The sequence below is a fragment of the Pelophylax lessonae genome (genome assembly GCF_965119305.1).
Source record: "Pelophylax lessonae genome assembly, chromosome: 1".
NCBI classification, from domain to species: domain Eukaryota; kingdom Metazoa; phylum Chordata; class Amphibia; order Anura; family Ranidae; genus Pelophylax; species Pelophylax lessonae.
This window is the reverse complement of record NC_138768.1, coordinates 409,892,210-409,906,549: the sequence shown is the minus strand read 5'-3', so window position 1 is coordinate 409,906,549 and position 14,340 is coordinate 409,892,210. Positions and strand designations below refer to the sequence as shown.

The following is a 14,340-nucleotide window of genomic DNA, read 5'->3' as shown; positions in this document are numbered from 1 at the left end:
CCCCTTTAAGATCAGGGCTCTCTGCCATTTAGCACTGTGCTACTTTATCTGGCAATCGCATGGTCATGCAACACTGAAAGCAAATGACAGTTACATTTTGTTCACAAAAATAGAGCTTTTTGGTGGTATTGGATTACCACTAGGTTGTTTTTTTTTTTTTTTTTTTTTTTTAGAAAAAGATTTCAAAGCTACTCAATTTCCTGAAAAATTTGCAAGTGTTTTAGCCTTATAACACCATAAAGCAGCTAAAAATAAAAAAAGTTCAGCACTGCTGCATTTCCAAAATAAAATACACACTGCAGCAATTACAACCAAAATATCCACATTGCTGACTTATTGGCTGCACATTCCACACAATTACCTAAGTTTACATATTGTGCAATTTAACAAGACTGAAGCTGCCATACATAAATTGAAACTCGACTGAATTTAGATCCGCATGTACCATTCTTCTGTTCAATAGAAGCTGCTCGTTAGACCAACTTCTGTTAAATGGTCCTGCTTGACAACCAGCAGTCGATCAGCACATGCTGCCAATAGTTGCACCACTGATCAGTATATTCTGACAGCAGGGGAGTGTGTCAGAATTCAAAGACACAGCAGGGAAGATCCACCTCAAATGTGTGGCTGCTGGCTGAATTAAAAACTGAAAAAGTGTATGACCATCTTAAGGAAAGAAGACCGTTCTAAAAATCCCCAGGAATCCAAATTATCCTTAATACCCCACATTATGTTACTAAGCACATTTCTTAAAACCATCAAGTTATATAAACCAAATTTAATCTGCGCATACCAAAAAGAAAATTCTGTCAGACACCCAGATCCAAGTCAATACAATAGCATATGAAGAGACACCAAAGCCTTTAAAAAGAAAAAATTGCACAAGTTGCTCATTTACAACAAATTTATTTAAACCATGAGGCTTTACTTCTGGCTGGATTCAGATTTAGACGTAGAGGCTCTCAGTGATGAAAGTCTACGCCTCTTGGCAATCTGCTCCTGGCGCTTCTCCTTTGCTTCCTGAAGGTAGAAAAAAAATAAAAAATCAATTAGCATTCAGCTGAAATGAGGCCTGCTAGAAAAATTTAACTGATAGCCCACAACATCAAGCTAAACATGGGATGGACTCCTTGACCAACATTATTATACAGGATTTACATATCACCAACAGTTTGTGCAGCAAAGCCATAATGTGATTTTTGACTATACCGTAAAATCCATTTCTCTGATGTTCATTGACTGACAGTTCTTTATCTTCTTGACCATTGGGTTATACTGCTCCCTACAGGAGTAGGACACTAGGAAGGAAAGCTTGACTACGCCTATGGGGCAGGCCCAGGGGGTATACTCCCACTCTCAGCTATAGGCACTCAGTTTGTTACAAGCAGTGTCAGAAGAAAGCCAACTCCACATAGGGGTGGTTGCTGTGTGTCAATGATCAGAGAAATTGATTTTACAGTAAGTCAAAAATCCTTTTTTCTCTTTGGTTCATTGACAGACAGCTCCTTATCTCCTTGACCATTGTGAAATCCCAAAGTGTCAAACATGAGGGGTGAGAACAGCAAGAAAAGAAATTCCCAAGGATAAACCGTAGCCAACTGGGTAATATGGAGCTAAAACCATAAACTGGAGCTCACCTGAGACAAACCTATATCCTTCAACACCTGGCTTTCAACAGCCAAGCCGTTAAAGCCACCAACTGTAAAGCAGGATGGAAGATTGGCCCTTGGGACAGCAGAACTTCCCTGAGAGGAAGTCTCCAAGGAGCATCAGCGACCAGCCGTACCAAGACCAGCGAGGCCAGTCTGGAACCACTAGAATGACCAGAAACCATTCAGCCTCGATCCTGCACAGGAGTCTTGGCAGAAGTTGAGGAGGAAGGGGGGAGGAGGCGTAAATCAGACGATAATGACGCCAAAGGAGCCACTAATGCATCTGTGGCGTCGGCCAGAGGATCCCGAGATCGTGCCACAAACCTCTGTACCTTCCTTGGAATGTGTACAGCAGAGAGGGCTGGAACAATCTGTCTGCCCAGCTTAGAATGCCAGCTACATCCCAACCTGCCAGGACACTTATGCCCCCTTGGTGATTGACAGACCACGGCCGTGGCATTGTCTGATTGAATTCGTTCTGGACACCCTTGAAGATGATGAATTGTCCAATGATCCAAATTCTAATCGCTCGGAGTTCCAGTACATTAATCGTCAGTCTGGACCCCCTGAGCACAATCGGTGCCGAGGACAGCTCCCCCACCCAGACCAGCTGGCATCCGTGGCGACAACCATCCAGTACGGGGGGTGGGGAGAAAGTATTTTGCCTGTCAAAGGGCCAGCGAACTAACCCACCTCTAGAGACTGGATTCTTGTCCGATTTCACCAGAATCTTTCTGCAGAGGTCGTGTGTGTAACTCTGCAAATGGAGCCACCTCGAAAGGTAGACACCCTCAGGCCCAGCACTCGCATGCAAGCCTGGAGGGATGACTGTCTGCTGGACATCAGAAGCTGAATTGCCTCTCCTGCAATGTCTGGAGTTTTTCCAGAGGAAGAAACACTATGGCTGAGGCCGAGCCTAGCGTTAGACCCAGATAGTCCAGTTTTGTGGACGGAACCAGCAGACTTCTGAAGGTTCAGAATCCAACTGAACTACCTCAGAGTTCGCAGAGTAATCTCCAAGTTATCCATCAGAGGAGTCGGAGGCTCCGCGCACAGAAGATGATCGTCCAGGTACCCCAGTATCACGATCCCCCGCTGGACGCAACAATGGTAGGACCGGGGCAAACACTTTTGTGAAGACCCGAGGAGCGGAGGAGAGACCAAAGGGTATCGCCATACACCGATACTGCTCCTCGCCCACAGCAAAGGAAGGAAGTGCTGGTGACCGGCACACATTGGAATGTGAAGGTAGGCATCCTTGATTTTAATAGAAGCGAGAAGGGACACCACTACCGTGCGAATAGACTCCATTCTAAACTTCTGTACCTGCACAAAGTAGTTAAGCACCTTGGGCTCAGAATTGGCCTGGGTGCGCTCGCTGGCCAGACCGGGGGGGGGACCCTCTGGATGTGTATTATCCAGTCCATTGCCCAGTTTGGCAGTGGATTGTAAATCCTCACAGGAACAAAATATTGGAAAGAGTTCCATTTAAAAAAGGAAAAAAAAAAAAAAAATGGTCAGGACCAGAGATCCCAGCAAGGAACTAGGTCCTGACTAGGCAGAAAAATAAACTGAGTGCCTATAGCTGAGAGTGGGAGTATACCCCCTGGGACTGCCCCATAGGCGTAGTCAAGCTTTTTCCTGCCTAGTGTCCTACTCCTGTAGGGGGCAGTATAACCCAATGGTCAAGATGATAAGTAGCTGTGTCCATCAATGAACAAAAGAAACCCAAGTTGAAGATTTTTTGCAATTGGAGAGCAAAAACATGACTTGGTTAGACAGCTTAATTATGGCTCATGGAAACAATGCACACAATACACAAAGACCTGAAGATGCAAAGGTTGAGTCTGTTGGTTTCACAGAAACTGTTGAATTATTGAACGCACCTTTGTTCTCTTAGCAAGCAGCTTGGCATACTCTGATGCTTCCTCCTTATTCTTCTGAGTGCGCTGCTTCTTCAGGGCAATACGTCTGCGCTTGTGTTGAAGAACTCTAGGTGTTACAAGACGCTGGATCTTGGGGGCCTTAGTCCTGGGCTTCTTCCCTAGGGACAATGAAAGTTATGAATAAATAGCTTCAATCTAAATCCTATAATCTGATGCCAAATTGAGCACTTTGTACATTGAAAACATGTTTTTGCTATTCCCAACATATCAGTTGATAGTAAAAATCTTCATGTCATACATTGATGCCATACTTTGCTCAGGGGGGCCTGTCCTCAAAAGCTTTGTCCATGTTTAATCACCTGAAGGTACCAGCCTATATAACCTAGGCTCTAGGAATCTCCAGCCTAGGTCATGTACGATTAAGAGATGTATACACAAGCATGCAGTCAAAATATGAAGCAGTTTGATAAATCTAAGAGCATCATTGGTAAAGACATGGAAAAAAAAGGCAAATGGGATAGAATGGAGCTGTTGCCAACATATCTGCCCTGGGAGTAGAAAAGAGGTCAGTCACTTTCAGCTTTTTTTTTTTTTTTTTTAAACTAATCCCTTGATAGTGTACCTTTTGATTTTGTTTAGGGGGGTAAAAATGCTATAGATTATATTTTTTTTAATGCCAAAATCAGCTACTTCAGAGCCCTCAGTGGACTTGAAGACTCCATCTCCATGGGTATAAAAACTCAAATCTCTAAAGGAGCAGCACCATAGTACAGTTAAAGCGGTTCTTCAGTCAAAAAAAAAAAGTGGGCAAGCATAAGGATTTGAGTGACTCAGACCAGAGCCAAATCGTATTGGCTAGACTGGGTCAGAGCAACTACAAAACTGCAGTTCTTGTAGGATGTTCCCAGTCTGCAATGATCAGTACCTATCAAAAATGCCAAGAGAGGAAAAACCAGCAATCGTGTCATGGTCAGCCAAGGCTCATTTGTGCACAAGGGGAGTGCAAACTGGCTGCTGTATAGTCTGATTCAACAAGCGATGGCCTGAACAAGAAGCCTGCATGCTCCTCGTATTTCACCACATCGGTGACGTGACATCTGCCTTCAATGCGCTACCCAAAAGCATGTGGTCCCCTGGTAGGGAAAACTCCACAGGATCTTATGGTGTCTCTTTCCACCACCATAGGTTAAGCATACAAACCAGACACCCAGTGGCAGAGGACAGATAAGCTTTACCTTTCCATTGTTTGAGTTGCTTGATTCTAGCGCAATACAGTGAGACTTAACCACTACACTTAGATGGCGCTTGTGTGTTCCCTTGGTTATTCATAAAGCAGAGTTTCGCTTCTACCTCTGCAGAACAAGCTGTCTAAAGTGGTGGTTGTGTTTTCTTTTTATGGACTTTAAAGAGGAACTCCAGGCACCCTTAAAAAAAAAAAAGTGTAGCTGCTGATTTCTAAAAGACAGCCACTCACCTGTTCCACAGTCCAGGGGTGTGCTCACTGCAGCTGTCTTCTTCCTCAGTCCTCTATGGGCACCTGGCTGTGACAGCTTGCGGCCTCTCACAGCCAGGCACCCCCTGTGCATGCGCAAGTCACACGGCGCATCCTGTATTGGTGGATGCAGTCTTCTGGGACCTTTCTGTGTCCCAGAAGAAGACTGCAGGGGGGGGGAATGAGAAAGAACTTATGTTCCCGGCACCGGGAACAGAAGTAGGAGCAGGTACCTGCTCCTCAAAAGTGCCAATTGCGCAAGAGGAGTGGGGAACGAGTCCTTAAAGCAGGACTTCCCCCCTTTTGGGTGGAGTTCCGCTTTAAATTACTGATTTTTTTGGACTTTTAATGTTGAGCTAATAGATGCCCTGTGGTTCTGCCATCCTTGCACCATTGTTCACCCCTCTTTCAACAGAAGAGCTTTTGTAGCTCAAATTGCTGAAAGTTAAATGCTGGTTCTGATAGAAAAGGTGTCAGGACGTGCATCACAAGCTGCTGCATATCAACAGATGTCAGGGTGCCCCTGCAGACCTGTGTTCATAGCCAAAAGGGTCTACAATAGGCATGTGAGCATCAGAACTGAGCAATGGAAGAAGGTGGCCTGGGCTGATAAGTTCAAGCTTTGAGAAATACTAGTTCGAGGTGTTGGCATCTCCAAATGCTCTCGAGCATCTGTGGGATGTGCTCTAGGGACTGGGAAAAGCAAAATTTTACCTCTGATTCTCCGTGCTGCAAGACTGGTCCCTGCAGCTTCTTCCCTATGCTCTGGCAGTCAGATGCTCTTTGATGTCAAACATCCACAGTCCTGCATTGGCCATGAGGAAGCAGAGTTCGTTGCTTGAGTGTAGGGGCGCAACATCTACTGGAGGGGAGCAGAGGATCCAGGTAGGTAAAACCCAGTCCCCTAGATATAAGAGCACTTAACCCTGGCAGTGTGTGGGGGGGGGGGGGGGGGGGGGTTGAATACTTGAACAATTGTTTACCAAACGCATATATATTTTCAAGGAAAAAAAAAATTAATTTTAGAGCACAAAAATAGATTAATTTGTTAAAATAAATAAATAAATGGGGTCATGTTAAGTAAACAATACCACTCATGTCAAGTCTTAAAATTGAATGAGCAGTAATATTGCAAAAAACAATGTAACCTGTACATCTATAGGTTAGGCTTTAAAAGCCTTTACAGCAAGTTAGTGTGACCTGTGAGCTCGGGTGCTAGATTTTGTTTACAGCGATACCTCACATGTCATGTGATCATAGTTTACATACACCATGCGCACTCTGGGTATGCGTTTGCCTGTGCAGGGATTAGGTTTAGTTTTTTCACATTTTAATAACCTATATATAGTCCACAATTTTTAAACTTAACCTTATCGCTATCACAAGAAGTTAAACCCCTGTGATAGCATTGGGCAGGTGATAGACCCCAATGTCTCCCCTGCCCTCCAATGCATGCAACTAGGATCTTGCTTTTTCAGCTTTACTAGCTAGGGAAAGACCACTCTGAAACCAAAGTGATAAAAACGTCATTGCTTCCAGTTTCATTGCAGCCAGAGAAGATCAGAGCACGGATGTTCTGTTCTTCAGTCTCCTCTCAACCACCATACTGAAGCCCAGAAACTGCACCACTGGCACCTTAAAAGTGATCACTTCCACTTTGCAGCCAGGGACTGGCTAAACAAAATAGGCACCATCTACAGCCATCAGCTTGTGCTTATCCCTTCACTATAAGAGCTGAACTAGTTAAAGGCCGACTATAAAAGCCACCCTCAACCAACCTCACCAGAATATTCAGCCAACACAGACCTCACATTTGCAGGTAAGTCCCGAAAAGGCAGTTCTCGCTGGGTGAGCAAACAAGCCATGTAGTAATGCACATCTAAATCTTTTCACCGGAGTATCCCAGAAAATCCATCTTCTGGCAGTCTTGCACAAAGGGAGCAGTATGGATGAGTTATTTTATTAGTCTAGTCACATTCTCTAATGCTCGTTCAGTATTAATACCGGATCATGATGCTGTAGGAGTTTTCGTTATCTTTTGATTTTATTTTTCTAAGTGTTTGCATTTTTTTTGTTACTAAAAGCAATCCTTGTACTCTCATTTTTGTGCATTTCCTAATCCATAAAACCTATACTGTAAAACCTTGGTTTACGAGTAACGCGGTTTATGAGCAAACTAACTGTTGCCTTGATTTGCGAGCACTATCTTGATACACGAGCAACATGAGCAGTAGTTTTGTAAAAAAAGAATTACACTCACAATGTTCAACTGCAATTCCAAAGCTGCTGCTGTACAGTATACAGTACTATATGTGGCCAGAGGTCCGGGAGCACTGGTGGCTCCCAGCACTTCCTGGAGAACTCGGGAGACACTCCCAGCTGGGCAGAACACCCGGAAGTGACATCAGTTCCCGAGTGTCTCCAAGTTCTGCAGGAAGCGCTGTGAGCCACCAGCACCCCCGGACCTCTGGCCATATCCCGAATTGTATACTGTACACCAGCGGCTTTACTATACAGTACATATACACCAGTGGCTTCGGAATTGCCCCAGACTCCTTAACATTGTGAGTACTGCAATTTTTTGTGGAATGAATCATCGGAGTTTCCATTATTTCTTATGGAGAAATTTGTGTTGATATTCAAGTGCTTTGGATTACAAGCATGCTTCCGGAGCAAATTATGCTTGTAAACCAAGGTATTACTGTAGTCGAATAAAAAGCAAAAGCTCTACAAACAAGGTCTTAGCTAATGTTTCACACACATCCCATAATGTTTGCACATAAGTGTATAAGGCAGCAAGTCAAACTATGCAAATTGAAACCATGAAAAGAGTGAATTCCATCCACTTCTGCCAACACAAAAATTACCAGATAACACTAGTCAACCTTGTTTTAACAAAAATGAGATGACCCTAGAGGGGTATATCGACTGCTCCATATCTGCAGATTGTGATGCTAAAGGGGAAGAGCCATTCCACAGTTCAAGTCTACCCCACACTAATTTTTTCTTTTAACGATTGTTTTGTCGTCACTTTCAGTTGTCAGTGGGGAACCCCGCTGACAACTGATGACTCATTGGTTGTTAGGGACACGGCGGCTGACTTTCTGGCCTGCTCCTTAGCAACCAGCTATATACAGTGTTTAAAAGGGAAAAATAAATACCACAAAACACGAGACTTGCATTTCTGGTGCGCTTCCATTGAAGTCTATTACACGCAAAACGCAGAAAAGTCGCCTACCCTTTCCAAAAATGCAGTGGCTGCAAAACGCATAGATGTGAACGTGTACTATAGGAAACCATGTTAAATAAATAGACTGTAGTGCGTTTCTGCAAAACGCACTAAAATCCACATAGGTGTGAACCTAGGGTAAGTGCTGCATGTTGCATCTGTATGCCCCTCAACTAAACAAGTTCACCAGTGCAGAGTTGCTCAAGTGCTACAGAAATCGCTAGTAACCTACAGAAGGAACCTCTGAAATGGAGAGGGAAAAATAAAATGGGTCGGGTAAGTATTAGGGGGGCTGCACACTGAAGTTTTTTTACTGTCATGCATTAGAATGCATTAAGGCAAAAACCGTCACCCTTTACAACCATTAAGGATATTTGGTCTCAAGAGCACCCAACCACTTCTTGGTTGAAATGCCAAACACCATTTGAGCAGCAGAAATTGTGTATATAATACCATTTAGCAGGCTATTAAACATACCTTCCTTAGCTAGAGGCTTTCTAACCACATATTGGCGCACATCATCTTCTTTGGACAGGTTGAAGAGCTTGCGGATTCTGCTTGCCCTTTTAGGACCCAAACGGCGTGGAACAGTGTTGTCTGTGAGGCCAGGGATGTCCTTCTCACCTACAATGTACATACCAGTTTAATCACACCAAATTTATCCTGCAAGTGTTAATTTATCTTACAACGCTCGACATACTGACAGGTTGGCAGAGAACAATGCCTGTGGATAAACATGTTACTCACCTTTCCTGACAATCACCAAGTTCAACACACTTAAGTTGGCATCTACAATACAGCCACGCACAGACTTGCGTTTGCGCTCGCCAGTCCTCCTGGGGCGGTAACAGGAGTGACCCTTGCTCAACAGCAGACGAACACGTCCGTGGGTGAGAACTCCCTGTTTCATGGGGAAACCTTGCTTATCGTTGCCTCCACTGATGCGAACAACATATCCCTGTAACAAAAACCAAAAGGTTAGATTATTATTATTCTGCGATGTAAACCAGTTAGGCAATGCACAGTTTATGTGCCAAATACATAAATCCAAATACAGTACTAAACTTATTAGGCATCACACAAAAACTGCAAAGATAAAAATGAAAAAACAAAATTCCTTACCTTCCATTCCTCACCCAAAGGATCAGCTGAAACTTCTGTGGCCATGCGTTTCTCATAAAAAGTACGCAGCTTGCGTTCATCGTCAACTTCAATCAGCTTCTGGCAGCCAGTGGCTGGGAAAGAGATATTAAGCTGCAAAACAAAGACAAGACTTGGTAAGGCCAAGCGTACATAAAACAAAAAACACCACAGCATTTCCCTTGCATAAGGTTCACAAAAACTCACTGAAGTCTCAAGTGTTAACATGTTTAACACCATTCTTAAAGAGAAGTAAACCCTCCTCTGCAACTTTTACCTATAGGTAAGCCTATGATGAGGCTTACCTATAGGTACTGTAAATATCTCCTAAACATTAGGAGATATTTACCTTACATGCAGCCAGTGACATCACTGGCGCATGCGCTCTGAAGGAACAGCCGCTGGTGCCGTTCCTTCAGAGCCCCGTGCCGTGACCGTCTGCTCCCACGCTCATGCACGGGAGTGACGTCACCGCGGCTCCGGCCAATCAGATGGCCGGATGTCGCGATCCCGGAAGACGGGCGACTGAACATGTCGCCCGTCATACAGGTAAGCGGGCGGCACAGCAGGGGCTCGTTCTAAGTTAAGTATTTCATAATGAGCTAGTATGTGATGCATACTAGCTCATTATGTGTTTCTCTTTCAGGTTGAAAAAAAAAAAAATTGAATGGGTTTACAACCTCTTTAATATCTTTGAATCTACAGCTTTTCGTAAAAATAGTACTGGTGCAAAACAGTGGCTTAGTGAATAGCACTTCATCCTTGCAGCACTGGGGTCTTCTTGCATTGAATCCAGACTATGTGATTGAAGTTTGCATGATCTCCCTGTACTGGCGTGGGTTTCCTCCCCCATGTCAGAGAAACGCTAGTAGATTAAAGCTAAAGAAGGCCATAGCGGTGGCAGGAAAAAAAAAAAAAAAAAGGATCAATTGCCCCATCAACACAGTATGGAGAAATCTCTCCAGCGGAGCTACTGTGTTCTGCTGGCGGGCACAGAAGTTTCCCCGGCCAGGAAAAACAGATTATTGCTAGCAGCTATAGCCACTTGCAATATTCTCACAAAAATCAGGCAAGGCTGGCTGTATCAAAGTTGATCGATCAACCTGCCCATACATGGTTTGAATCTCAGCCGGTCCCTGCTGAACCAGACGATAGTAGAACTGTCTATAGCCAGCTTAACTGGCTCCTGTTTAAACTTTCCCTAGTGCGAATGTATATAAACTACCATGTAAATGGTCAACTACATACACTAAACAGCCATAACATAACCACTGACAAGTAAAGTGAACATTGATTATTTCATTACAGGGACATCTGAAAGTGGCTGGAATATATTAAACACCAAGTGGACATGATGTCCTTGAAATCATGTGCTGAAAGCAGAAGAAAAAAAAATGGGCAAGTGTAAGGATATGAGTGACTGACAAGGGCCAATTTATAATGGTTAGACCTGTGTCCACAGCCAAAGGTGTCTACAATGGGTGCAGAACTGAAACACAGCAATGGAAGGAGGAGGTCTGGTCTGATGAATCCCATTTTCTTTTACATCCTGTGGATGGCTGGGTGCTTGTGCGTTGCTTACATAGGGAACAAATGTCACCAGGATGCAATATGGGAAGAAGGCAAGCCGGCAGGGGCAGCGTGATGCTTTGGACAACTTTCTGCTGGGAAACTTTGGGTCCTGTCATTCATATGGATGCTACTTGACACAGAATCTACCTACACATTTATGCTGTTGGAAGTACACCCCTTCATGGAAACTGTATTATTCACTGGTGGCAGTGACCTCTTTCAGCAGGATAATGCACCCTGACATGGCAAACCTGGTTCAAAAATGGTTTGAAGAACACAGCGATGAGTGTAAGCAAGCTGTTGACTTGAGCTCCAAATTTGCCAGACCTTAATTTCCAAATCGAGCATCTATGGGATGTGCTGGAATAAGTCCGATCAATGGAGGCTCCAACTTACAGGACCAAAACAAACAATCTGCTACTGATAGCTTGGTGCCCAATACCACAAGATCTAGAGGCGTTTATGCCTTGACAGGTTAGGGCTGTTTTGGTATCAAAAGGGGGACCTTCTCAATATTGGTGTATATACCTGTAATAAACTCCTGCCATTAACGCAGAACTTCACCCAAAAGGGAAAGTTCCACTATTTGCAACCCCCTGGTGCCTTGTTTGGACAGGTACCCACACTCTCTTCCGGTCAGATAAGCCTAGGCAATCTAAGCTAAAGTTAGGCCTGCCTCCATCTCCCGCAGCCTTCTAGGACACATCACAGGTCCCAGAAAACTGCAGGACCATGCACAGGTTTCCTTTACATAAAGTGTTTGTAAAGGCACAAAATTTTATATCTTCATGCACGAAAGTAAAAAAAGACCTGTCTACAGCAAATACTTACCTGAGCCCCCTCCTGATCCAGAGGTCCACGAGAGCCTTGTATTACCGATTGGCTTTTGGCAGCAGCGGGAGCCATTGGAAATCACAGCCAGTGAGCCAATCAAGAGAGGAAGCCAAGCCGCAGCTCAGTGTGTGAATGGACATACAGAGCTGTGGGTCAGAAACACGCATGCTTGGTTGTCCCCATTGCAAGCTGCTTGCTGCAGGGGCACCCGGCAGGAGTGCCAGCGTGGGACCCAAGAAGAGGATCTGGGCTGCCCTGTGCAATACCACGGCACAGAGGAAGTATAATGTTTGTTATTAAAAAACAAAATACTTTACAATAACTTTTGCCCCTTTCACACAGGCGGACCGTTCAGATCCGCCTGTCCGTTTTTTTGGCGGATCTGAACGGTCCTCCGATGCATTCCTATGGGGCATCGGATGTCAGCGGAGACATGTCCGCGGACATCCGACCCGATCCGTCAAATCTGGACGGATGGAAACCCTATTTTCCATCCGTCCAGCGGATCGGATGAGAACGGACTGATGGTCCGTTGACATCCGATTTCCCCCATAGAGATGCATGGGGAACTGTCAGCTGTGTCTCCGCACACAGCACGGAGACACAGCTGTCCTCCTGCTGCTCAGCGGGGGATCGGCGGCTCGATTCCCCGCTGAGAAAAACAGACTCCGTCCAACGGATTTCTTTACATATTCTACAACATACATTCTAAGGTAGCAGCACACCCTATATTGAATCAGCGCACTTTCCTACCCACCACATACTACCTCAGAGCGACTTGCATAGACTTCCATTATAAGAAGTCCCTGCAAGTCGCTCCGAAGTCGTGGTGCATGGGAATACACAAGTCGCCCCCGAAGTAGTAAGGAGTCGTGTCGCCTCAGTGTGAACCGGCTCTAAGATGAATGAGCCTGCACCTAAGCCCCTGTTCACATTTGGCCGATTCTACCTGCGATTTGACATGTCAAATCAGAGCCCATTGCCAGCAACGTCCGAAAAGGTGATTTCTAAAAGTAATTCCTGCACTACTTTTGGTGACAGACATCTGTGCATGAGCCCGGACAGATGTCTTTCAAATTACCCATGAAATCACAATTTCAAATCCGCTCTCAGTGAATGAGGGCTAAAGCCAACTATGAATTGGCTCAGGTGAGGACCCTGGTCAGGTAACTGCCCTTATATTAAAAATCAGGGGACCCAGGAAGAGAGCTGAAGCTCCTCTAAGATCCTTGTTCAGCCATTTCATGGTATAAACTGATAATGTTTTGTCCCTGTTGCCCAACAGTGTCCTATAGTCATACTGTCAGCCAATGGAAGCTACAAGCAATTAACATTAGACAGGTCCATTGTTAGCACCAACAGGAGGCCCACCCTGAGGAATGCCATGCAGCTATCAAAGTACAGCAAAGGATTTTTAAAGAGGAAAGGGACATTTCCGAGAGACAGCACTGCTTCCAGAAAGTTGAAGGAAGGGTATCTGTCAACAACAGGTACCCCCTGCCCCCTGAAAGTAGCCAAATGTAGCACTGGAGGGAGAACGTTTAGTGGAAGGGAGCTCCGCTTTAAGTTAAACAAGGCAGGTTATTCCCAATAGGAAGCCTTCTTGGATGTGCGGTTCCCAGACACACAGGTAGAGCAATGGGACAGAAAGGTAGGCAGGCTTTCCTTCCAGTATACATGGAGGAATGAATAGCATAGTCTCCTACACTGGGAGAGGCTACAGCAGCCAGTATACAGTGTATTCCGGGCCTACTCCCACACACAAGGACTGCCATTCACCCTCCAGCACACCGAACAGCCCAGAGCCCTCAGAACCACACGCTGGCAAAACGTGTACGTAGCCCACACCGCCGCCATGTTTCCCTGTAACTTCTGCCGGCTCCGGTCCCCACACAATCCGCTTCCATCCGACCCCTGAACAATCACCGAGTCACCCCAGCGGTCAGCCGCTGCCTTCCATACACTCAGCTGTACAGCGCCCGCACTATATCACCCACGACAAAGCGATACAACCCAATATTTCAATCCCTCGTTTCCAGGCTCACCTTCATGTCTGCACAGCCTATCTCAGGTTCCCCGCCGGAAAGAGGCCGAACTTCCGTGCAGTAAGCTCACATAGGGAAGGGGAGAGCGGCTGGCGTGACGTCAGCCCGAGAACGGCGAGCCACGGCATAAGCGCCCTCTGCTGGAGGGAGGCTCTCGCCTTCTATTTGTAGATAATATGGTATTATTACCACACCAGTTATGCTGGAACCTATAGAATATAAGAAAATCATTATAATAATGATGGTGATACAAAATATGCATCGTAAATAATTAAAGGAGCTCTGTGATCACTGCATACTCCTTTATTATATAACATCATCATTGGAATATAAATACAAATAATAGTTTTTTTTATGACGATTCATTATATATTTTCCTGTAAATTCTCCTTTATGCCCCGTTCACATTTCACAATTTGGGATCATGGGTAGAATTATTCCCAAATTGTTGTAGAATGACCCACCTGCTTTTGGGTAGCATTATTTAATG

At 45.0% G+C, this 14,340-nt stretch overlaps 1 protein-coding gene across 1 annotated transcript; it reads right to left on the bottom strand.

The window, feature by feature from the left end:
* Positions 1-890: 890 nt before the first annotated feature.
* RPS6 (ribosomal protein S6) lies at positions 891-13,981 on the bottom strand. The gene is made up of 6 exons (XM_082243339.1): positions 13,851-13,981; positions 9,382-9,513; positions 9,007-9,217; positions 8,737-8,883; positions 3,539-3,696; positions 891-1,020 (listed from the first exon to the last, which is right to left on the bottom strand). Exons 1-6 carry the CDS (start codon positions 13,854-13,856, stop codon positions 925-927), a joined length of 750 nt encoding a protein of 249 aa, XP_082099465.1. The 5' UTR covers positions 13,857-13,981; the 3' UTR covers positions 891-924.
* Between the last annotated feature and the right edge of the window lie 359 nt (positions 13,982-14,340).